This window comes from Aythya ferina (genome assembly GCF_964211825.1).
Source record: "Aythya ferina genome assembly, chromosome: 1".
Taxonomy (NCBI): Eukaryota; Metazoa; Chordata; class Aves; order Anseriformes; family Anatidae; genus Aythya; species Aythya ferina.
This window is the reverse complement of record NC_140296.1, coordinates 129,839,089-129,866,014: the sequence shown is the minus strand read 5'-3', so window position 1 is coordinate 129,866,014 and position 26,926 is coordinate 129,839,089. Positions and strand designations below refer to the sequence as shown.

General features: G+C 38.0%; 1 protein-coding gene across 21 annotated transcripts in view; it reads right to left on the bottom strand.

Annotated features, from left to right (window-relative positions):
• SOX5 (SRY-box transcription factor 5) overlaps positions 1 to 26,926 on the bottom strand; it is a 650,695-nt gene that overhangs the window by 255,704 nt on the left and 368,065 nt on the right. For 18 of the 21 annotated variants that reach the window (XM_084509197.1, XM_084509199.1, XM_084509196.1 and 15 more), the window contains one exon: positions 2,146 to 2,377. In XM_084509197.1, coding sequence (XP_084365323.1) covers positions 2,146 to 2,376 — 231 coding nt within the window. In that variant the 5' untranslated portion in view covers position 2,377. The remainder of the gene's footprint in view (positions 1 to 2,145; positions 2,378 to 26,926) is intronic. The other 3 variants (XM_084509212.1, XM_084509204.1, XM_084509205.1) reach the window with 1 other exon arrangement.

Below are 26,926 nucleotides of genomic sequence, written 5' to 3'. Positions count from 1 at the left end.
ACTTCCTTCTTATGAGATATACATACCACAATGGCCAAGGGAGGGATTATGTATATTTTAACTAATTTATACCAATCACAACCTTGTTTCTGGAGACACAGAGACTACATCCTTTCTGACCTACCTATGTAATAATGCTTTACTAAACGCTTCTCTTTAGAACAGAAATACTACCAAAATGTCGTATCTGTACAAACTGGCAATTTTCTTAAGTATGCATGAAGAAAAAAGGAATCCCTACAACCCCGAACAGTGCTTCAAATGACCCTACAATATCTCACTGCTATGGCAAAACTGTCTAAAATATGCAATAATACAGTATCTTGTATTATGAAGCAAAATAATACACTGTTTTCACATCACATTAAACATATCCTTCAGAACAGGAAGTCACACTAGATGATCAGCTAAACTTCTTGATCTCAAAAATTATAAATGAATAGAAAAGCTGGTTAGAATCAGTTAAACAGCAGTTAAATGTTTCAGTGAGGTCTAACTAGAATATGCCTGCTGGGCTCCTTAGCAGACAATGAGTTTTTACTTCATTAGAGTCTACGCTGCTGGAGTCATCACAAGTTTTTCCTATTGACTTAAGCGTTGACAGGAACAGTCTCTTAACTTTAACATACTCTCTTAAAATAGGCCTAAATACAGCAAAGCTCATACACCAGTTACATATTCTAACATCCCATTGGCTGATACTGAATATTTAAGAATTACATATCCACAACATGTATGATAAAGGATCAGAAGGAAGCAAGTCAGGGAAAAAAAAAAAAAAAAAAAAAAAAAAAAAAAAAAACAGAAAGAAAAAAAAAAGACATCTCTGTCCATGAGTAATTTTCCCAATGATGCTCTTTATTCACTAGAAGTTGCAATAACACAAAATAAAACAAAATTTGATATTCTGAAACACTGTTTGAACTTAAGCATTAAACTAAAAAGGAAGAAAAAATGGATTGGGTCAGTGAATTATTTTGTTAAGGAGAGCAGCTTCAGTGAATACCCTGTGGCTTGGTCCTATGAGAAATAATAATCCCTGAGGCTTTTTACATAGGGCTTGTTACATATGCGTAATGAGCTGTAAGGGCTTAAATACCACTATGGAGCTGTTGCAGGCTTTTATGAGAACACACCATCACTTATTTGGCAATGCCTTGTTAAAAGCCTTCAAATATGCAGGTCCATTCATTATCTTCACTTAAAGTGAAATTGTCAGTGCCCTTGTCAAAGTGGGGGACTAAGAGAAAAGTTGCAGTCAATTTGGAAACGGGCAAGAGCTGTGTACATGTGCTCACACAGACAGCTTTGTCGAGGTGCCTAAGTCCTGAGGTTTCAATGCCTTTCCCTGCACCTTTCAACCTTTATAAAAACGTATCACAGTACTCTACATTAAGGGTCAAAACACGTCACCTCACAATAGTGACACTGCATTACTAGTTAGGAATGCGGCATTGCATTCTCATCCTTTTTGTTTGTTGGCTTTTACATAAAGCCAGGTCTGGACTTCCAGAGGGCTGCTAAACGTCTGAACGTGGTGACTGAAGTGCACAGTCATTTGTAAAGTGCACAAAAAGGTGGTAATTCATATGTGAAACAGTGGTAGGCTGATTTAATAGTGTAAACATAGTAAATTTCCTTATATGCGTGGCATGTAAAACACACACCAGACATAACCCCAAGTTTCTTTCTTTCTTCTCTCTCGCTTTTTTTTTTTTTTTTTTTTTTTTTTTTTTTTTACCCTTTATACAGACTTCCGTGCCTTACTATTGCATAAACTTGGCATTGGGGTAATATTTCAGACAACATGCCAAACATGACTCTCACTTACAGTGTTCCAAAACCATTTACTGTTTGCTGAACACACACACTTCAAATTCACATTGATGTAGCTACAAAATTTTAGCACCCCAAATGCCAGCAGGCAAAGATGAGGAAAAGTGGAGTTTGCACTCTTAGGGATTTGGCATTTGTAGCGGAAGGTAGACAGTCCAGCTAGGTCAGAGCTTTCACATTATTGTAGCATGTTCTGTACGTGTAACTCTGCATTGTATACTCCATAAGGTACAGATCTGGATGCCAAACTAATGTAGAGGCAGAATTCAAAGAATGGATGTAAGCACAATAGACCATTAGCAAACCTACCATTGTGTTGTGCTGAGAAGTGGGAGTCCTATGGCCACAGTTCTCTTGCGTCAGCAGAGAAACTGGCTGAAATTCCTCAGAGTGAGGCTTGTTGGGAAAACTCACATGCAAGGGAAGGTGAAAGGCTGGGAGCCCGTCACTCTCCTCTTCTCCCACTTTCTGTCTGCTTGTCACCATGGCTACCTCTCCATCTGCTTCCCCATACGGAGAGGCTGGTCGCTTGGAAGACATCCTGGAAGGAACAAAAGAGGAGAAAATAATGAAACCTCCAAATAAATCCTTAATGCCGTCATTGTGTGGTTAGGGGCCATTGTAACAGAAATGCCTTTTTTGTGCTGGCAGAGAGCAGGAAACCATCCAAATACCACTGCAAAGCATACACAATTGGGAACAATGGCCAAGCAGGTAGCAACAGAACAGTGGCTTGTTTGTTGTGAGAATAATACACTAATATAGCACTCTCTTGTATTCTGGCTTCTTAAACATGAAAATTCACCTAAGAAGACTGTATAATGAAATGCAATTCCTTTAAAAAAATACCCATCTGGTTTTACATTTGCAAGAGACTGTAAGAAGATAGAATGTCTCCCGATACAAGCTATTGTCAACTTAGCTTTAAAGGAATAACCATCTGCATGTATTTAACCATAACTGATAAAATAATAAAACAAAATAAAATAAAACAAAACAAAAATTAAATTAAGTTAAACAAAACAAAACAAATAAAAAGGTTGCTGTTAAGTCAAAATGTCTGTGTATATAAAACTTCATCCATGCAAACGATAGTGTGTTACAGTTGCATTGAGAGATTCTTTTCAGGTTCACAGATCTGTGATAATTAAGCAGTTAAACATTTGCTCATCAATAATCTAAGCTTTTTGAAAACACAAATTCGGGGTTCTACTAAGTGAATCATGACTTCTTGTCAAGATATCCTAAACTTTCTACCTATAGCCAGATCAGAAAAATATACATACAAACCTAACTCACATCTCTGTATAAAAAAGTATACGAAGGGAAGATACATACAGCACACACCATAAAAAACACTCACAAATCCTGACTCAAAATTCAGGCTCACTTCCCCAATTTCTTGATATTGTCTTCTAACATTATTTTGATAATGTGTGTGCATCACCATCTTTCAGGAAGGCTTAGAGGATCTTTATGTCTTTGGAAGTTTTCATCTAAACCAGGCACTACTGAAAACCTTACAAGTCAGTCTGAACCCAGAACACTTCCTGCGTGGTCCTCAAAACAGAGGAGTCCAGTGGAGTATTAAAATGCAAGTGACTTCTGGGATTAATTACAGCAACATTATTCACAAAAATCAGGGTACGCGCACGGATGGCATAATGGGCCACTGTGCTAAGCTGGGGCATCTGTAATACGGAGTGGAATGAAAAGTAACAAATCCTAAAGACAAAGTCAAAAGAAGAAAAGAAAGAAAAATGAGAAATATTTAATGGAATAGAAGTTATGAACAAGGAAACTGAAGGCTATTGTACATAAAAGTTGAAAGGACAGGCTGAAGTAATACTGTTCCTCCTCAAAAATCTAGCATTTATGATTCTAATTACCCCATTTTGATTTTCCACTTCACAGTTAAAGGACTGCATTTCAAAAGCCCAGCAGTCTCTTGAACCATGTGTGGGGCTGCTGTGAGGTGGAGCATGTCCATACGATTTGGCATATTGAGCACGAAATGGTTCTTAGCAGCAGTCAACTGGGTCTGAAAACAAACAGTGACTTTAAACAGCCCTTTGTTAGGACTTATTTTGTTTCTAATGATCTCATTTTGCGCTTTACCTCCTGAGCCAAGTTAGATTATATTTAAAAAAAAAAAAAAAAAACAGATAAAAAAAATCCCTACCAGAGCCTATACTCAGCTGCACATCGCCTTTTCTTCTGAACACCACCTATTGCCTGTACATAGAGAAGCAATCTGTATTTTCTATTAATGTTTGACTTAGCCCAACAGACTAACACATCATACATCCTACCTGAATTCTGTCTTCTAGGCTTTCCCACCTACGTGTCTGCACAGAAGCATATGTATAAAGACAGAGATCACCAGATAGACACTTACTGGCAGTTTTCTACAAGCCCACTGAATTCAGCATTTTACAGCTATGTTTGATGTGACAGATCCCAAGCTTTTCTTCTGCAGAAAACATGCAAGTCCTTCCTAAAGTTAATGTGAATTATTCATATTTTGCATTGCACTGCACCAAGATATAAATTTTCTGTTGATTTTGAGTGTAACATTTTGGTTACTCTTTTCAACACTGCCTTAATAGGCGCTTGGCTTTTCATAAAATCTCTCTGACAATCAGCACTAAGTGGTTGTCTGAGTTTTGGCAAACAAAAAGGGAAGGATACAAAATCATTACTCAATTATTGCACAGTAATGTTCTATATTTTAGGATATTTATATTTTTGATAAGATGACTAAAAATATTGTAAATCATCTACAGAATTCTCCACTGCAATTTGACAATATAACATAGAGAAAGGAGACCCTCCTTTGTACTGAAGGTTTGTTTTATACACTCTATACTGAAGTTGTGTGAAAATCTCCTACTGATATTAAACCAGAACAACCATGGGTTCTACCACACCGCTTCACAAGGACAGTTTGACTACCACACTGAAGTGAAACTCTTCTGCTAACTTTATAATGCATATACAGTTTCCACTGGAGTAAGGTGCTACAGGTCATCAACATCTTCTGCTTATCACCTGTTCCCAACAGGGATGACATCATTTTTACAGGGAATTTATAAAAATAGGCAAAGAAGGCAATAGAGGAGACTACCTCTATGCATGAGGAAAAACAGACAGTTACTGAGAACTACAAATCCTATGGGTTGGACTGTAGGCCAGAGAGAAAACTAGTAAAGGAAGCAGCAGCTTCTTCCTTCCTCACACAGCTCTTTTAAGACCCAGTTTAAATTACAAGCCGTGTACCCATCTACCATAATATTAGAAGACTGAGAAACTGCTAATGTGGCTAAGAAGGCAAAGGCAAAGTTACTGATCTAATCTGCAGTAGTCTCCTAAGTGACTAGGACACTCAAAGAAACAGTGGCACAGCACAGGGTAAGGGTCACACAACACAGGCAACAACTGCAGTTTGTCTTCTAAGTAGTTCTGCCCACAGCCAGCCTGAGTTAGGCATAATCTGTCCTTTCAGACATCTCATCACCAACTCTAACATCAAACAAACATTACGGTTTCACAGAAATTACTGCTTACAAACAGCTAGGAAATTTCAACAAGAAAATGCAAGATTTCTTTTTCTTTTTTTTAAATAAATAAATAAATAATTCTTATCTACTTCAACTGGAAATGTCTTCCAAAAGGACAGTAAATACTGTCTACAGCAGCAAAGGATCAAATCACGGATAGCTTCAAAAGCATAAGACAACATGATACTGGGTAAATTCATTCACAGCTGGTCTTTCCATTATTTCTACAGTTTTATTGGTCTTTATCGGTCCCTCTTCTGAATTTGAAATGCTCCCACAGTCCATATCATTGTATTCTGTTCTTTTTGTACCTCCTCATTTTTCTACTAAGCAACTACCAGGTATTAACAGGGAAATAGGTAAATTCTGAGTAACAACGTTATCTGAAACTGAGCACTTTTAAACAGATCTAGGTCTAATTATTTAGTTATTAACAAAGAACTGGGATGATACCATCTTAATAAAGGTATGCAAATACCCTGGACCTGCCCTCATGGATAACACAACAGTTTACAACTTACATGGCTTAAAGGTCTTTTCTTCAAACTGGTTGAAACACGGAAAGCTTTTCAATTACACCACTCTGAAAGAAGTGTGTAATTACAATGAAACAGTAAATGCTGTTTTCCCCAAACATAAATGACTTATGGATAGGATAAAAAAATAAAATAAAAACCAAGATATAACTTTCAGAAAAGCAGGAACACAGTGGACCAGAAACTGCATCTAAAAGGGCATCTCTACAGATGGAGTTGGCACTTAAGACTTGCAGCAAGAGTTAAATTTTGAAATGAATTGAATTTTGAAAATAACTTCTATTGAATATAAATACAATACCTAAATATTAGTTTTTTAGACAACCTAAATCAGCAACATTCAGATGCAGTGGGAAGCAGGCAGAACTCAGCCCAATGAAAAGACACATCTGAGTTATAAACCATAGGCCCATACTTGATTTTTATCATGGGTTAGGATGGAACTGAAGACTTAGATCCAGTGATGAATTTGAATACAAGCCTATTTCTTGTAAAGGGATTCTTTTTTTCTGTCTTCAGAAACACTTGTTATTATGCAGAATTTTGTTATTTTTTTTGTAAAATAAATGCTTTTTCTGGTAGCAAAAATGTTTCCTTTTTTTTTTTTTTTTTTTTTGGGGGGGGGGTCAGAGAAATAAAATCTCACTCTTCTAACACGCCCTTATCCCACAAATTCTTGGTGTGATTCATCTTAAAATAGAATGTTCTCCACATATTTCTTTACTCCTTTTCAATTTAAAGCTGACTCTTTGTAGGCTTAAACTGATATTCTGTGCCTATTGATCTCAGTGTTTTCTCAGTGTTGAAGTGATTGACTTCAGCATGGCTGGATTTTCCCACTGGAGAGGAAGAGATGCACTGCATCCACATGAATTGTTTCCTTGTGCCATGTACAAGTAATGGATCCACCCAAATAATTTCAGGCTACCAAATAACATCAGTGTTTTTTTTTTTCTTTTCCTTGAGTTCAGTGACTCAAAAAGCAATCTTTCCACAGGTCTATTTCTTTATTACTATTTCTAACAGAACCTCATTTAAGTGTCCCCACTACATTTGTTCTTTTTCGTTCATTTGATACATAGTTTTTCACCCCAAGTAAATCTAAAAGAGTATCCAGTATTCAAGGAGATAGTGCCCTCTAGCACACGACCAGCATCCATCCCAATTCGATTGCTCATGCCATAAAATTTCATAAATTTTATGTCATAAAACTCTCATCTTGTTACATTAAGCAAAATACCTCAGAAACATTTCAGATACCCACAAAAGCTTTAGGAGAAATGGCTTATCCATGTCTTCAAAAGTGACAAACACAGATGTGTCAGGAGAAAAAGATATGAGGCCATAAATCTTAACTTGTTGGGAGTTAATTAAGGGATTCATCAATCACTGCACAGCTAACACCATACATATACAGGCAAAATCCCGTCAGCTGCCACAACCTACAGCAATCTACAGGTTAAAAACTCCCAAAGTCCCTCTGTTCTGACTATTTATAAATGACTTTGTATAATCTAGCATTAAGACCTGTAATTATAAAACAGCATTAAAACAGGCCTGCATAGTTATGGATAATTATAGTTGGTACACTTTTTAAAGAAATAAAAAGCTTTTCCATTCAAACACAGGCTTTGCCTTTTTGACAGCTCCAAGTCCACAGGATGTAGGGAGATGATTTAAATTGTATGTCAGAATTTTGACTGTGCAAGACTTTCTTTTCTCCCTTATCAAGAGAGGCATTGTTGTTTTTTCACCATAACCAGGCGTGACAGCGCCTGACTGGAGTCGCATAGCCAGTTTCTGAATTGGCATGAAAACGTTCACCTCTTGAGTTTCTCTGGCAGCTAAAAACTCATTCTTTCTCATGGGCAGAGTTTAAATCACTCAGGCCTGCAGAGAGGAGGCGGGCAAAGAGATGCTTTCTGAACAGATGCACGAGGATGGACGTACAGCCACAACAGACAGATCTCATCCTTCAGCCACAGCGCAGAAGTTAATTCAAACTAACAACAGCATCATGAATTTACTCGCTAAGATGGCTTGATTTCAAGCCACATGCTGTAAATTAAACTACTCCCATGAACTGCAGTGGGATTTCTATCTCTTTTCCTGATCTGTAGGGACAGTGCCCTGTAATGACAGTACACAACGGAAATCCTGTAGATTCTGTTTTTCCACCAAAAACAATGTATGATTAAAGACAGCAGCAATATCGCATATACATACATGTAACGTCTACCATACATACACACACATACAGGTGCACAACCACAAGCTTTTCCAGACTGTCAGCAATGTATCTGCCTCATCTCTGCTCACGTTTAGTACAAATAAAGCAGCTCATTTTCCAAGGTTTATTGAACCTGTGATCTCTCTGCAGACAATCTGTCCAAAAGGTGCCAATTAATATTAATGACCATTTCCATTCCATTTTGGCCCCAAACTCATTCAGTGTTTTTGTATGCTGAATAACTGGTACCTCTAAAAAAACAACTCTGTTCGTTTTGACAGGATTACTTGTGTAATAAGGTATTACTCAACATGAGTAAGGGTGGCAGACTCCCACACTCTGTCCCACTGGGAACTGCAAACCCGACTTGTTTCTACACATACCACTAAAAACAGACTTCGCTTGGCAATATCTTTGAGTCATTTGCAGCCTGGTTTGGAATTCTTTACTGAAGTCATTTTACAATTAAAAAAAATAAAAACAACAAAAAAGCAAGCAGCGAACATCTCTAGTCTGCTAATCAATAAATGAATGAGCATGAAACGCACCCTCAGCTGTCACTCACACTGAGATGCAATAATCTCTTAATTATTACTTTTGAAGATCATATCAATCAGCCATCTTTAAAAATGCACACATGCTACAAATAAGTTGTGTTATTCAAAGAAGGTTTCGTGAATAAATTTCTTTTGTTAATACATACTAAGATCACCATGGCATAGCCTGTGCAATATTTCTGAGAGGTTGCCTATTACTACAGCCTCCACAAGTACTCCTATGCTTAAGGCCACCCAGTAATTTCTACCTCACCCAACTCGCTTTCTCCCTTTTATTTCTCCTTCAGCTTTGCTTTCCAGATTTTCTCACCAAATGGGGTAATAATCTTTTACTACAACCAGTTTAGAAGATCCTGAATATAAAATGGGCAGGGAATATGCTATCTTCCATCTATTTTGAAGTTTACCAGTATCTCCACAGCAGTGCAACCAATCAACTTGATATCCCACATACATATATTGTAGAAAATGTCTTCTGAGAAAATATATGTTTCAAAATTCCAGTGGTTTCACTTTGACAAGTTTCAAAATGTTCCAGTAAGAAATTCACTACCAGTGTCTTTCAATAAAATGTTTTAAAAAATCTTGTAAAACTTTTTTTTCATTAGAAAAAATTAAAAAAAAAAAAATCACCCCTTTTTATGAACACTACGCTCTCAACTAAAAATTTATTACCTCCATTTTCTTGCACTTGCAAGGAATTCATGCATGAAAAAACACTGTAAAATCAAGTTCAGGAAAAATATGATATGAAAAAAAAATCATGTTGAATGTTTCCAATACGTATTATGCACAAATTTTCACTGACCTTTTGAAGCAGGTAGATTCTTTGTGTGCAACAAAGTTATTTTAATGAAATACTCTAGTATGAAACAAACCAAACCTCAACCACGACTGAATTTGAAAGCTGATAAAGGAACTCCTATCATGACACTATTCTACTACTGCGAAGAATACTGTATAATTGTTTTGTAGATCTCAAACAGGACTTTGAGTTATCGTCCCCGTTTTCTACTGTAACTAGTAGGTGTAAAGCAGGGAAATTTAGTAATTTCCCCAGAGACATACATGCAAACGCAGCTGTAGCATGAGAACCTGGTATCCTGCTTTTGTTTCATACCTGTCAACTTCCTAAGCCTTTTGTTCTTCACTAGTTTGTATGTCGACGCAGAAAGCTCAAAATCGAATAGTGTGTTTCCAAAACAGAAATATGATCTGACTTTTCTTCTGCTGAAAAGCATGTTTCTAAAAGATCAAACTTCAAAACATGGATTTTTAAAGAACTTCTTGAAAACAAAGCCATGTAGTGAAAACACGGTTTTAGCACAGGCAACCTACAAACTTAATGGGGCAGTGTCAAAGACGATGAGCATCTATCAGCACAAACTCTGAAACAGCAGGATGCAGTCATTGTTGATGTTTTAAGTAAACCAAGCCTGATCACTGGCTTCTTTCATGCAAAAGACTCTGCTTGGATGATTTTGAATTAAATCCACAAGCTCATTTATTTTCCAGTGCATCCTCAAATTAACTCTGTCTTCCTATCCCCCTCCCCAACCTTTTAGAAATATACCTCCCCCCACGCTTCAGCTCCTCTTACCTCTTGTGGGTTTTTGGTTTGTTTGGTTTGGTTTGCCTATGGTTTTTTATTTATTATAACTTTTGGTGCTTGTCCTCATGCCACAACAGAACTAGCAGAGTTCTGGTTTTATTTTCATGTAGAGTTTTAGTAATTGATCACCACTGAAAGAACCATCACAGTCACCATGACATTAGGTAATCATCACTCTCCTGCCTGCTGAACTACCAACAGGAATCTTGTCAAATAATTAGAGATTTCAGGCCTTGAAACTTTGCCGTACAAACTAATTCTTGAAAATGACAGAAAAGAAGTCAGTCAGTCTCCAGACGCTGAGTGGGAGAGCTGTGCTGCGTTCTACAAGGAATCCATACATCACACACAGACATGCATACCTAATTTCCAGTGACAGTGAGTGAAATGAAGGCAAAGAGCTGAAAAAGCTTTAAAGTTATGACAATTATGAATGACTTCTTACAAAGAAATTCAAGGAGGTGCAGGCTCATTCTGAAAAGTTAGCTAATACTAGAACTTCTGCAACATAGGGAGCTTATTCTTGGTCATTCGCGTTCTTTGTCTAATCAAGCTGACATAAAATTTTCTTCAAGCATTATTAAATGATGAATTACTTCCACTGGAATCAACATTAATAGTAAAAGTTCTCTCCCAAAAGATGTCCAGACATCAGAACAAGAAGCCATCATTCTGACTGAGATCTAGCTAATTTATGACACAGCTTTTCCCACTGTTCCACCAGCTTATAGCTTTATCGTGTGAGTTACAAAGAAATAGCCATCAGGCTTCAAGCCCTCTTCTCCTTTCCCCTTGTTTTCCCTACTTACATATTAAACTCAACACGTGGATTTTTTTTTTAAATGACAGTTTTCCCTCACCAGAGTTTGTATAAATGAACAAGGAACAAAAATAAGAAAAATGAAATTTAAAGTGCATCTTTTTCCTACTTCACTCTGAATTTCCCCACCTACCAGTAAGTTCAGAGTAAGAAGTTTACATTGCATGTATGAGTGATTCTCATAAACATGAATAAGTGCACTTTTAAAGTCATTTTCAATGTACCCACTGATGCTTATGCATCTGAACTTGAAGTATTGTTCTGCCATTCTTATACAAACTCTTGCTCCAATCATCATTTAGATACACGTTCGCATCATGTGCGCTTTGTAACAAAAATGCAAATAAACACAGCAACACTTATGCACATCCATCCATATGTATACTGTACATTTGCTGGTAAAACTGATACCACAGGAAAGTATGCACGCATATACATTGATAGCTTGAACTTGAATCACAGAAATACTGAGCCTCTCAGTGACTTTAGTGGGAGCAGAACTGGAGCCTCAGAGAGACTGTGCACACCATTAAGAATTACAAGCACAGTGAAAAGTTTTGTGTGTGTGTGTATGTATGCAAAAATATACGTTGGCAAAGCAATGTCTTTAATGGATACAAACATTTTCTTTCTAACAGGTTAATTACAGCTGCCTAGAATTTTTATTATTTTTTGTTCATTTGCATGTGTCTGCCCCCCTCCCCTTTTGGGGAGTTTATACATGACAGGTGCATTCTTGGCCCAGGAACAAATAATCCTGGAGAGCCTGAGAAAGAAAAATCAAACTGAACTTGAAAACAAAATGACAGGGAATAAATACATTATTGCTTTTCTATTATGTTAAAAAAAAAAAAAAAATTTGAACATCTATAACGTCTAAGCAATTTGAGGTAGAATTTCCAAAGCTGAAAAGAGATTGTTCCAAAGCCCAGATGTTGCCTTTCAGAAACTAGTGAAAATTGCTGCCTCTGAAAACTACTCTGAAATACAAATAGAGTAAAACAAAAATTGGTTAAATAATTTTACTTAGACATTTTGACAATATTCCAAAAGAGAAGATGAATTTTTATTTCAAGTGTTCAGGTGGTTTTGTGCCCATATATCATGCTGTAGATTGCCCACAGAACCATGCCATCTCTGTTGCAACAGATGCAGCACACGAGAGGTAAAACAGAGAAAAGTTTATGGGCTGACGCGAGGGCTCTGGCTTCACTATTGTGCATGTTGTACCATGAAAGTTGCTTTCAACCGTCTTGTGAAAGGTTGAGAGTTGTTATATTGTTTTCCTAGTTTTTACTCATAAAACTGTAAGAACTAAAAATCTACACTAACAAATGCATGGTGGAATCATCCATCACGGCACATGCCTGCTCACTCACAGTGGTATTTGTACAAGCTGCGTTAATTCTGTCATTTTAGCTTTCTGAATGTCTTGTGTTTGGTTTAAGGTGCTGCTGAACCTTTCTCTAAATTGCTGGTGGCAGACATGAACATGCTTCCTCACCACTAGAACCATGCACCTAGGAAAGTGTGTTGACTTCAACCCACCGCTGACTACAAGCTGAATTTTTGCAATAGTTGATTCAAGAAATGCCTGTCAAATTTCAAGAGAAAGACCAATATTTATTGCGAGTCACAAACAGCTGATAATTACCCATCTTAACAAATGTTAACCCTAGATGCTGCCGGAGCAGTTACATAATTGAAACATAGCTATTAACCATACAGCACACATAAACCCATGCGCAAACAAATGCATATCATTATTCTAAATAAAAACAAATCCACAAATACGAAAATGAGAGACCATTCTATACAGACAGCATTCCTTTAGGACCATAAGGAGTCTCAAATTTTATTTTAGAACGGAGAGCGACAGCACTGAAACGTGGCTGTAGAAAGGTGTCCCCTCTCAAAATCTTTGGGATTTTTTGGGGTGGAAAGCAGTCAAGAATCCCAGAAAGCAGTATCTTTTCCCCCAGGGAACCTCAGAGGAAGTCTGCCATCCACCCTTCCATAGGTGCTTTGTCTACCTTCATGCCTGTTGTTCAATAGCGATTCCCATAAAACCCCACAAAGCCCCAGCTGTATAAACCAGCGTTGTCAAAGAACACAGTTACGGGACGGATAAAACAGGGAGGGGTGTCTAACATGCTGACCACTGACTGAGCTCGCAAGGATAAAGAAGCCTTGATGGAGAGAAGCAATCATCCATTGCTGTTTGTTTATTTTACCTCCTCCACCACACACTGGAACCTTTTTTGTTTTTTCCATTACCAAAACCATCCCCCACTGAGAGGCCTTTGTGATCTAAAAGGGGCAGAGCCCCTCTTTCTTAGCACTGGCAAGTTTATGTAGGCAGATTCATTCAAACGCATCTTAAAATAAACATTTGGCTCTTCCCCGACATCACACCGTCCACACGCTGCCTTCAAACACACTTTTAAAAAAATCACCATTAAAATGTGCTTGCGTGTAACTGTTTTCACCAAGATGTATTAAAACAATCTAGCAGTTAAAGGCACGTATTGCCACGGAGGGTCCAACTTCAGAACAGAGCTATAGTCTGAAAAAAATAAATATACATTACAATAAAGTAAACCCAACTGCTATTGCTGTAACAAGTGGTATAATAGCTTTCTTGAAAAGACCTCTTCCATCAGAAACTTTCTCTGCATTGGGAATACACCTAATTATATTATAAGTGAGTCTGAATCCAGATGTTCAGATCTAAAATGTATGTCATGATTGCTACCAGCAAAATGACCACTGTGTGAAGGAGGAATTCAAGGGGCACCCTTGGCCTGCATAACCAAGGGACAGAGGACCTTCCGAGTCCTATAGGCTAAGGGGTGTTGGTGCTGAGCATCTTAAGACAATTAACTTATCTATTAAACAAAAACAAACAACCAAAGTTTCTTCCCACTTTATTTTAGTCTACCACCTTCACCTTTTTTTTTTTGTACATGGGCTTGGCACTGAGAACAACTCGGGAATGACCAGACACGTTTCCACTATATCCCCATAAAAAGGTACTGCATGGGCTGCAGACGGGAGGTCTCCCAGAAGGCCTGCTGATGCATCTGATGATGGCACTGGAAAGAACACTTCTCAACAGGGAAAGGATGCCCAGTCATTCCATAGGTTAACTAGTACAAATAATGGAATTGATTAGGAATAATCACGGTAATATTAAACTAGGACACTGAGAAAAAATTATTCATTTGTATCAACCACTGACAGACACCTCCCTAGTTCTGTCACAGGCAGATAGGCAGTTATATTTTCAACGTCACCACCATGGACTGGATACGAAATGTAACATTGAAGTTCCACTGTCCAATTTTTAATTTTAAAAAGGTAGTAAATAGCTTTTGATTTGGGTAAGTAGTCATCTGGCAAGCTCTATAATTGTTTGAATGACATCTCGGATAGAGGATTGGTTGAACAACTGAAATACACAGCAGAAATTTAATTCTGCAGTATGGCGATGTCCTGTGGGGTTGATCATTTTTGAAGCAGCACAAACATGGAAACCATGAGCAGGTAGTTCATTGCCAAGCACCCTCCTGAATGCACATGGGTTACTAAGACACAACATTAAGAACTCAGCAGCTTCCTCTGTGACCCTACATAATTTACTGAATCTTTCTGGCACCCTTTTTTTATATTATTATTTCTACACAAGAGATAAGAATGTTTTAACTACCTTTGTAAAAAGCTTTGCAAGCTCTGATTTTCCTTTAAAAGAGAAAACATTTTATTGGTGATCGCTGTTTGTATTACTTGCTTGTATCATTAATTTTCCTGATAGTTTTGTGCATACTGATGTGATCAAGGGGAAAAAATAAGTAGTCTGTTCAAGTACTGTATTTTGTAAATGCAAAACTCAGTTTCTTTATCCAACCTGCCAACAGATCATAATAATATAAATATATGTATTATTTTTATACGTATTGGCCATATCTATGTAGAAATCTATTCATCAAACAACCCACCAGCATTTAGCTGGAGAATTTCACTGAATCCTTTTCACTTCCCCATCCAGCTTCACTGGATCCCATTTCCTGTTCTTCACAGAAGATTAAACTCACCCCTTGCTAAGTACCGCCACAGTAATTTACAATTAACAAGTGTTTTTCACTTGAGACAACTAATTTAAAGGAATCTCAAATACCTGCATCCTGAAATACTGATGACAATACCCATTTCACAGATAAACCATTATACTGGTTTGGTTCTTGTTTACCCACAGAGCTGCCCAGCACTGGTGAAGGACTTCAGTGAAGGTTCAAGCACCAGCCCCACCCTCACACAGCAAACCAGGGCCAAATTCAGATAGCAATCCACACACTGATTTCTAGTTTCCCTTATTCAATGGCTCTGATGAGAAGTCGATAGTACAGTGAAAATGAGGAATGCCACATTCAGCAAATGCATTATCAAAGTAATGATGGGCAGCTACAACCAGCTCCTGTTTCGCTTTGCTTTCTCTTGTATAATGCTCACATAAGTGTATCAGGTTTTAAGCTTTAAAAATCTCAACCATAACATAAAATCTCAAAATTACAAAACTAATGCTAGAGGAACATTTCTATTTTAATTTCTATTTTTCTTTCTTTCTTTTTTTTTTTAACTGACAGCATGCCTCTGGCTTCACCACAAGGACCAAGCATGCAGCTGTGTGCTGGGTCTCCCTGCTGGCACTTCGAAGTCTGCAGCCTGCCCACCCCATCCCGCTTATAAAAGAACCCATCGGATGTACAAAGGCTTTTTCCTTCCTTTCTCTCCTACTCTTTTCTCACCCCATCTCCTTCCATACTTCAGAGGGGGAAGATCAGAAAGTGCAGCTGTTATTAGGCCTTTACACCCCTTTCCCTCTACTCCCCCCCTCCCACCCCATATGTCATGGATGTGAAGCATGATTTATAAAGATATTAAAGAGAAAAAAAAAAGAAAAAAAAAAAGAAAAAAAAAAAAAAGAGTTTCTGTTCCTGCAAGAGATCTTCAAATGTACTTCCAGTATGAAGATACCTAAGCACTTCTGAAAATCTGACCAGGAGCCTGTCTGTCTCAAAACAGCCACATACTTCTACAAATCTCATCCTACTTCTTTGGCTCTTCTTTTCTCTATACAATTTACTACAGAGCTTTTTATACTTGCACTACTCTTTTCATCCTTAAAAGCACTTAGAAATACTAATTACTCTTCACATATCCCTTCTGCTAAGTAAATAAGGATTATTATCCCCTCTGAAGCAAATAAGGATTACTAACTCCTTTTTACAGATTGAAGGAATACAGAAGAGGATTTTAAGTGGTCTGCACACCACCACGTAAAGAGATGATATTGAAGCACGGATTAAGATATAGAAGTTCTCCATCCTGTGCTCAGGCCATGACAGTCTAAATCTTATCCTTCTATTTGCAAATGACACTCTTAGCCCAATTGTTTCTATCTGCTGGTTGACGATCAAATATTTAATGTATGCCATAAAATGGTAATATGAACTCTACAGCAGTGCCTCTTATTTGTCATGCCCCATTACTTAGACCGGGTGGTAACATGTGCCTATATGATGGTTTTCAATTTTATTATAGTCTCTATTTGCTCACTCACTTAAGATGTTTAAAGAAGAGTTGTATGGATTATCAGACAGTCTGAAAAGTTCAGTTCAGAGCTCTTCAAACACAGTCATTTTCATCTTATTAGCACAAGTAAAGTAAAAGCCTTAGGCAGGTAATTTAACATCCAGTCTATCCAAAGGGACTTCTAAAGGAAAAGTCAACCTTTGTAAATTGTTTGTGATAATCTCCAAATTGATCATTAATTATCAGCTGCTAGCAAGCTGATTTTTCTGATGTTTCTTCCATCAGCGGCACTGTGAAAATAATGCTGTTCTCAGAAAACCCACTATTGTTATTGCAACCTGTGTTATCAGCCATTAACAACCAAGTTGAGAGAGGCAGCAGCCCAGCCAAGTGAATCCTGGCCAGCAATGTGTTTCCTGGGCAGTTTAAAAATTGCTTATCCACCAACAGGAAAGCACGTGTAACTTATGTTACATTTTGCATTGTATACCTTCCCACATATAGTAGCAATTGCAATTAATATAGAGCCATTCAACCGGGCTTTATAAAATATGCATTGATCAGATCTGCCAAACTAGTGCTGCTGCAGAGAAACTTCACCTTCCATTCTGCAGTTTTCTGATTTTCTTCTACTAGAATAAATGCTGAAAATCTAAAAGAAAAATCTGAAAAAAAAAACCAACAACTTTCCATGCTTCTGTGAAAAAGAAATCGGGAAGAGATGGCTGCAAGAATGGCAGATTGGTGTTTGCTACCCTCAGCTGCATTTTGGAAAGAAGCAGAGGGCCTTTTTTGGGGCAAGAGACTGCTCAATACAATGCAACCATGATATGATATAAAAAGCTGTGACCAACTCTTTGCAGAATTGCTGGGCATGATATGCCACAAACAACTCAGCAGGATTTGGTCTGTATGATGACAAAGGCATGACATCCAACATTCTCATGGTTCCTAATTCAACTCCTTTGAACTTAGTGGTTACTCTCCAGTTAGTTCCAGGGAGCAGGCCCAGATGCCACGTGCCTTGCATTTCCAGTGGGATCTGACAAACTCACCTGACAAATTATATTTTGAAAAACTGCTTCACTGACCAGGAAACTGTAAATTTGCAACCTTGGCAACTATGTAGTTGTTTATAGTCACACGCACCATGGTTTAATGAAACAAAGAATTAACATTAAGGGAAAGAAATGGACAAGTAACAAAAATTTTAGAAATGCAGTATACGCTTAGAATGGGATTATGAAGCACATGAGTGTATCGTTCTTTAAAATCGGCCTATAAACAAGCAAACAGGTGAAGTGTCCACCACCCTGGACTGTAGGTATAAAACAACAGCGACTGAAGCCTTCTACATTTGAGGATGGCAAGCCTAGCAGCACTGTAACATATTCCCCTATTTTCTTAATAGATGAAATACAGGATAATTCTACACATGCAACCATGTCATCTTTAACACACGCACAGAGTAAAAGAGTTTTGTTCACACTAAAGACGATGGGCGTCTCATTGGGTTCCTGACCCAGGTCCATTAGCAGTGACACCACACTGATTCCTGATGATTTTAAATGCAGCCAGATTACAGTTGTAAAGATGGAAAAAGGCAACAGTGCCAGAGCTGAAAGAAGAACCATCCCTCAAAGGCAGTTTTGCTAAGATTCTCTCAAATTCATGTAATTTAGGCTTACAGTTGTAGCATGGGATTTTTAAAGGATGTATATGAAAATTCTGGTTCAAAGGGCACAAAGTCTGAAATGGAATAGTCTCTCGCAGACAGATGACACACAATTTTGCTAAAAAGCAAAGGAATGGACTTGTATTTTCTTCAGTGAGAGGGTGCCAAGGAAGGGCCACTGCTCTTGAGCAAGCTTGAGCTTTAAACCCTGCCATCTTCAGCAGGAATAACAACGTGATCCGAACTATTACGGTGCAATTCTGCACTGAACAGGGGTCATGTCACCTGACACTTTCTGACTAAACAGTCCTGGGCACTGGATGCATTAAGAGCCATATACCTCGTTTTGTTTTGTTTCATTCTCTGATTTGAGGCCCCTTTATTACTACTTTACCAGGCCCTGCAGAACCAATTACTCCATAGGCCACTGACTAGCATTATATTCTTGTCGCATACCATAGAATAATGTACTAATTGCAGATCAGATTTAGCCCCCACTGGGATTTGCATAACTTACTTCCAGGATCCATCCTGACTGTGAAAGGGCACAAAACAAACATTTTGTGAAAAGGCAGGTATCATCACGGGAAGAGTTCAAGCTGCAGAATTTTTATGGCGATTGCCATCCAAGAGCATGAGAGAACTCCGCTTGATTGTCGAATCCTGGGCTGAACTTGTAGGACTGAATATCAAAAAATGCACTCAAAAGTGAAAACAAAATGCAATTTAGGGAGAGAAAATAAATCCTGTGATGTCATTTACAGCTAGTTCTTTTCAGTAGAACTAGACTAATACTCTCATCGCATACTTAATATTGGAAGCAAGACCTATCATCAGTAAACAATTTAATAATCTAGTTACAGAAGCAGCAACAATTCCTTGGCTGCTAATGAACAGTATGATATCAAAGTTGTCATCTCTTAAATAGAGTCTTGGTTGATTTTATGTACACGAGTCATCCTGATTAATTCAATTGTGTCCTCAGCATGTTTAGTGTCTGTGTAGATGGAGGAGAACAGAGTCTCGCAAAGGTCTCTCTGAGGATTGAGCAAGCTTTGAAATTCCAGCTCCTGCAATGTTTCACGAAATCGAATCCAGCTCACTTGCCAGGAAGCAATAAAAGCGAACTCAGGGAGACCGCTCCTGTGAATGCATCTTAGCAGAATCAGGGCCCACTTGAGCCACAAGGGAGATAAACTTAAATAAAGCGTTTCAGCACTGCCGTTCCTTTTCAGCAGTCTTTAGTCTGTATTAGCAGCTAACATCTGAGGAAGGGAAAGGTTTGCTGCTTGGCAATACTGTGGTGTTAATGTAACACAATCTGTTAAATGAAAAAGCAAAATTAATTCCAATTTGGTGTCTTCACATTTCACACTCCAGAGACTCTTACGGACTGAATGAAAGACAAGAAGGGGTGGGGAAGAAAAAAATTTAGTAAATTTTTCCAAACTGAATCATCTATTTCACTGAATTTCACTTAATTAAATCAAGAGGCAAAATGAGGGAAAATTAAGAAAGGTGTTTTATTTATGTAGGTATTTCTTAATGTGTGCCTACCACAGCAAACTAAATGTTTGTCTCTGTCTTTCTCTGCTTACTCCCCTTGTCCCCTCCACAATTCAGATGAGGATGCCTTACTTCATCCTCACAGTAAGGAATGGATTAAGCAGAATTACTTACTGCTATGCCAATTACAGAGGGATTAATTACAACTTCGCCTCCTGTCCAGGCTGCAAGTTTGTCCACCAAAATAAAACTGAATTCAACTAAGTGGATGGCTGCAAACGCTGCAGAGGACAGAGAAACTAAGTTTTTCTCTTGCTATATTTGAACCGTTGACTGCAGTGGGGTGACTTAACCTAAATTCTTAACTCTTGGCAAACAGGTTGCACAACTGAGCTGCTGTGCTCCCCAGGCATGCAAAAGGGGATGGCAATAACACCTATTTGTCAGTGGCATTGTGCAGATTAATCCCTTAATATTTGTAAAGCACCTTGAGATCTTACCAGGGAGAGCACGATGTAGCTACAAAGTATTATCACCATTGTAATAAACTGTGGTGTGTTCCAGATAGACTGTTTCTAGTGAACTGCCTCTGGACTTCAACTCAGGACATCTTTGGCTTCTTCAACTGCATATGCCCTGTCCAAACCAAAAAATTGGAAAGCTACACAAGACCTTTTTCTTCACCAAACCGTTTCTTTCTTATTTATTTTTTTCTGAATTTTTTATTTCTCCATACCACCCACATTCACTTCCAGGCTAATTATACTTTGAAAGACAACCAGCATAAAGATGATTATAGTATACTGAGTCAAGGGAAAGCCTAGTCAAATAAACAGGACAACTTCCCTTGGTCTGTCTCTTGCTTTTTTTTTCCACTGGATGATGAATACCCAAACCCATATAGCCATGAACCTTAGAAAATACTAAAACAACCTTTGTTTCCTCCAACCCTCCTTTTTTTTTTTTTTTTTTCCTTTTTTGCCACTCCCTTACATTCCCAGCTGCACCCTCCCCAGCCTAAAAATTGCTCTCCTGTTCGGCCTGGTTACAGAATAAAATGAAGCAATTCCAAAAGACGTACCACCACTACATTAAAAAAGAAAACAAAAACAAAAATAAAAATAAAAAAGTAAAATCCAAGAACAAAGTCCCCAGTATGATACCACCATATATTTACAACACAAAAAGCATTACATTAGAATGCTAGCTGTATCTCTCATGCAAATGAATAAATATAAATAGTTTTCACCCTCTCCTCACCTATCATTTCTTCTCCCATACCCTTTTGCACCCCACCACAAGACTGCTGATGTTCTGCAGATGGGTGTTTTCTAGTGAGGCCGTAGCACCTCAAGGAGTTAAAAGCTCCTTTTTGACTTTAGCACCTTCTGAAGTGTGTAAGGAGGACGCCTAACCCTGCAAAGTTATCAGCATCTTCAGCTGCTGATGATCGCAACAGAAACTTTGGGCACTCCATTTTGAGCTGTAAAATATCAGGATAATAAGTTACTAATATTGTTTTTTGTAATTCTACTGTGGCAATTTTCTATAAAGTCATATGCCCTGTGAGCCTACCTGTTCTGCCTTGTTAGCCTGGTATTACTTAACACATTATAAAAGGATGTTCATGTGCAAAAAGAGCATGACCCTAAATATCTCTTTCTTGAACAGAATAAATGTTATACTGTGTGTCTGGATGTTTCATCACACAAAGCATCATTGGGGACACCAGAAAAAGCACCCCATTGACTTGACTAAAACATCTTTAGAGATGTTGTTCTTATAATTGTTCTGAGACTGTATTTTGCTTATAGTCTAGCTTTTTCGAACACACCAAAAAGAGACAATATTTACCTACAGCAAAATATTCCAGTTCAGTTCTTTGCCATTATTTATTCTAGTCAATTTGTTATATCTATATTGCTTATATCATTACTGACACAGCTGTATGAGTAACAACACATATCATGCCTCTATCTTTCTGTATACAACTCATATTAAAGAAGAATAGGATAGTTCAACTAAATGAGTAATTATTAAGGGTATACTTTCAAAAACCAGAAATCAATTCTTCATCCTAGTAATTGACTGTGGTCGTTCATTATATCTCTGCTGTAGATCCTGCTCTGCTTTATAAGAGACATGTCATAACATCAGGCATTAGGAAAATTCTGCTTAAGTTTCAACTCTCTGAAAGATAAATATGTTAGAATGGTCTTTTGCAACATGATAAAAAAAGAAATGAAAACAGTCACAGGAAAAAGTGAATTAAGCAAGCAACAGTGCTCGTTTATTGGTATAGCGACATATTGGCTTAACACAGCTGTTTGGGGACTTCTCATACAATCTGATAACATTTCTTACTTCTACTCTCATGCAACTGACTCCTGCTGAACACTTAGAGGTCCTGGCTTGATTATCTTACTATGATGGCAGACAGCAAATACACATGCAGCAGTTTTTGAACCAAAGGACCCACATCCCTAACAGGCAAACAGAATTGTCTTGGGTAAGACAAAAGGAAAATATACATTCAAAGTTGGATTATTAGCATTGTACAATACACCCCACTGCCAACAAAATGTAACACATAACGATGATACTGAAAAATAATCACGAAACTAAGCTATACTAAAATGGTCCAAAATCTGTTATTTAATTGATGTCATGTACCCCCACTGAAGTTTTGCACAATTGGTTCTTCATTCCCGAAGCATTAAATCAGTCCAAGGAGACTCCAAACTACGCTGTATTTTCCATCTTTCACTTCAATAAAATATTACAAATACATTACCATGTATCTGGGAATTTTCTGCAATCATCATAACAAACCAATGTTTTCATAATGTCGCCACAAACCACAGCTATTACCTCATACAAGAGCACAATGTTTTGGCCATGCAGTGCAAACAGTAGGAACAACTTCACCATCATCTTCCAAAATAATTCCTTGAACACATCTCTCAAAAAATGGTAACAACAAAAGCTCTGACATTTCATTCCTTCCCTCCTCTTTCCCTCCTCCTGCTCAATGAACTAGAAGAAAGCAGCAAAACAAGCAGTGCCCTCTTCTACCTTCTTGTTCAGGACCTGGATCAGTCATCAACAGCGAAATCACACTGAAGTCAACAGGAAACATTAAATACATAATTTCTCCACATTTTGAAATTTAACCTCAAAACTAAAGAATAAAGCCTAAGAAAAACTGTTTAGTATCTGCCTATCTCACATGTTCTAATCAAGTCATGGCAAGGTCTGGGGCAGAGCCTGAATTATACCTAAAAGATGAGCAGTGCCTCATTTTAATTTGGAAATGACATTGTTAGTTATAGGGGAAAAATTACAAAGACAAAGTGAAAATTCTTTTGTTGATGTCCTGATCTCATAGCAAGTCCAAAACCCACAGAACTTCAAAGGTGTCAAAGCCACTCGGAGTCTAACAGGACTGGCCTTTGTTTGAGTGTTCAACCTACCATATTCCTTCTCAGACTTTACTCAGTATGGCTTCAAGCAACTTGCTGTTAGTAAGTATTAAACCCACTTAATTAAAGTATTTTCAGAGATCACATCGCTATCAGGCCTGATTAATGGGTCTTGAAGTCTGCAGCAGCTAGGCTGCATTCCTTAAATATTCTAAATATGACCATATATTTGCATTCTGGGTTCTTTCTCAGTTAAAATCAGCGTGCACAAAATAAATTCCACAATCCCACATTTTGTATACAAAGGGCATCACACATATCCTGCGACTTAAGCTATTCTCCTGAAATTATCTTAGTCTCACACAATCACACTTCAAACACCCCATATGTCCAGTTTGCTTATTCCTCCTTTAAAAAGCTAATAAATGTAATACTTAAATGCAACTGTATTTCCTCTAAAAACAATTATGTGCAGTGCTTTGTGCCAGGAAAAGCATCAATAGGAATCATTAACAGCGCTTCCACTTTATTTTCGTCCCGTTTAATGGGCCCAATCCAACATCCAAGTTAAGTCAATGAGAGTCTTATAATTGTTTTCAGTAGGAGCTGGACAGAGCCCTGTGATCATAAATGAATGTGGGGCTTGTGAAAGGAGGCTGAATGACAAGCATATCCTCTGTTTATTCACACAACAATACTGCAAAGAACAAAATCAAACTTCACATGATGCTCCTAGCCAGACCTGCACAAGAGCCAGTAATAAAAGCTTTGGAGGTGAGGGCAAACAGTGCTCTCTGGACTTGCCCAGTCTTTGCCCTCTTTTCTAAGACTACCAGTAAGGGCATCAAACTCCTCTAAACACAACCCAAGTTCTCATTTACTGAAAACCGGACCGACACAAGATATTTACTGCCTGGTGAGAAGCGAGTTTTAGCTATTCCTTTCCTGAAGTGTTCTTAAAATTTTAAAAACATAATAAAAGACCTACTACTTGGTGCTACACATACCCTCCTGTTCAACGAGGTTATTTCCATCTCAAAGAAAGAATGAGTCATCTGCACGATAGTTCACAATTGCAATGTATGTATATTGCTTTATCGAATTCTACCTGATAAACGGGTCTAAATACACAGATCAATTTATTTCAGACACTCACTTTGACATTTCATATGGATAAAAGTAAGGACAGAGATGAATGAGCTCAGATTTTCTCCCAGACACCCCTGGGAGTGGTATATTTCTAAATAAATTAGATACATAAGTCAAACTATTAAAAACATTAATTTACCCCAAAATTCTTGAAGGGCACACACATTTTTGTACTAGCTAGCTCACATGAAATTCTTCCGCACAGTATTTTTTATTTCTTTACAAAAAACATACGCTCTTCCTACACGTGTTTGTCCTTTCCTCCTGCTTTCAGTGTTAAATAATACAACAGTATCTTTGAAAATACAGATGTACATAGCCTTTGAAACATAGGAACCAACTTCATTCTGGAGACATTCAAAACTGTAGATAGGGCTTCCTGGAAGGCACACATGCACATGATGCTTCAAGGGATTTCCAGAGTCCTGTGCTGACATGGGCCTGACCTCACTTTTCTCCATACTCTGGAGCTAGGCGGTCAAAGAAACTGGCACTCCTGCATATCGTTAACCTCACTTTATTTCGGATCATGACAATGACAGGCGATGAAAAAAGCTGGAGTTCAGCCTTTGAACCATTATTTACATCCAGCCTCGGTGCAAATGCCACCGTAACCTGATGGGAAGGTTGAACTGGCCAAAACCCAGGAGAACAAGCCACACCAGATCTAAAAAGTGCATCTTCCTCTGCTAATCATCCTCGCTTCATCTCAAGCTTTTCTCCAGTCAGATGTTTAAACTTAATGGGAAGGGTGACGTGATGCACCAGGTTGTTTAAGACCAACAGCATGTGACCCATCTAGAATTTTAGCAGTGGAAAGTAGGGAAAAAAAGAGGAGATAGACAGCTATTTATTCATTCCTTATTAACAGCATGAGAGAACTTGGGTTAACAGGGTAAATCAAATCAAACAGTTCATGGACCCAGCTTGAAAGCTGCCATTTTAATCAAAAGCGAGACAAGTGGCAGGTTGCTCCAAGCCACAGTTGCACTCTCCTACCCTTGTCTGCCTCCTTTTCCCAATCCTCCCTCCCGTACCACCTTCTGCTGCCTCGGGTTTGACCTGTCATGCACCCACCCTGGAAATTCCTTCAAACCACAGTGGACTGGAGGCTTCTACAGAAAATAAATTGGCAATAAATATGACTATTACCTAAAGGGAGAGGGAGGGGAAGCTAAGAAAATGACCAGAGTGTTGACATTGGTCAAATAGACTTTCCCTTCTAAAATTTCCAAGAACACGGGGCCGTATAGTAAAGGCTTCATTATAAGCCCACTCGTTGCGTTTCTTACAGAATTTCTTCTTACCCACCCCTGAATACAGGAGCTTATTTTTGTGTGATTATTAATGCTGAAGAGCTGATAGGCTGCTATATCCCACTCTTGAAGAAACCCATTTTATGGCGTGTAACACGAAGAAATGTTTCACCAAGAAGCTGGTTAGATAACTTCAGTACAGTTGCTATGGGAAGACATGGTGGCCAGAGAACTAGTGTCTTTGTTTTTGCTTTCCATTAGGATCACCATTTAAATGGACACAGAATTTTCTTAAGCTTAATAGGCTTGTTGTTTTAATCTCTACCTTTGAGATATGGTGCTTCCCATAAAAACGTAGAAAGCATGCTTGTCGGGGAGAAGGTGAAAGAAAAGTTGAGGAAGGAAGAGACAGGACAGGAATAACACACAGGACCATGAGTCTATTAGCCAGTTAGGGCTACATAACCTTAATACTGTTAAGACTTATTTCACACACATTTTTTAAAAAGTTGGATTTTTGCTATCCATACATTAAGATTCATATAAAACTATTCAGAAGCTTTTAAGTTGCCAGTATTATCATCATTTTATCCACTGAGATTCAACTTTATCTTTCTTTCATCATCTCAGATGCTCTCTATAAAAAGACATGTCCATGCAAATGAAATGAAATAGTTAAAAGCAGTACTTTCTCAAGACTACGTAACATAGAGAAAAGGAATCTTTATAAAATGAGAATGAAAATAACAATTAATCCTTTAATTCACTCTTCTAACATCCCAGAAGCAAACAATCCAGCCCTACTTTTAAATGAAAAGTACATTTATTGAGAAAAGCATTCAGCAACGTTATGATCTGACAGGAGCAGCTCTCTAGTCACAGCAGCAAGAAACCTTTAGCCCTGTCCAAAGGTGTTAACAATGCAGTACTAATGTGACACAGCACTAAATGGATGGCCAAACACAGAGGCTTTGTTACATGCAGGAGGTTGAATTTTTGTCATCTTTTCCAAACATGCACCTAAGGAAAACATTCTCAAACCCCTTCATTAAAAACATTAAAAGCAAAGAAGCTGCATATTTTATCCTGTATATTTTTAGGATACATCTAGCAAAGGCAAAGAAAGAATACCTAAATTGCTAACAAAAAGTGAAAGCTCCAAATGTTTTTGATTT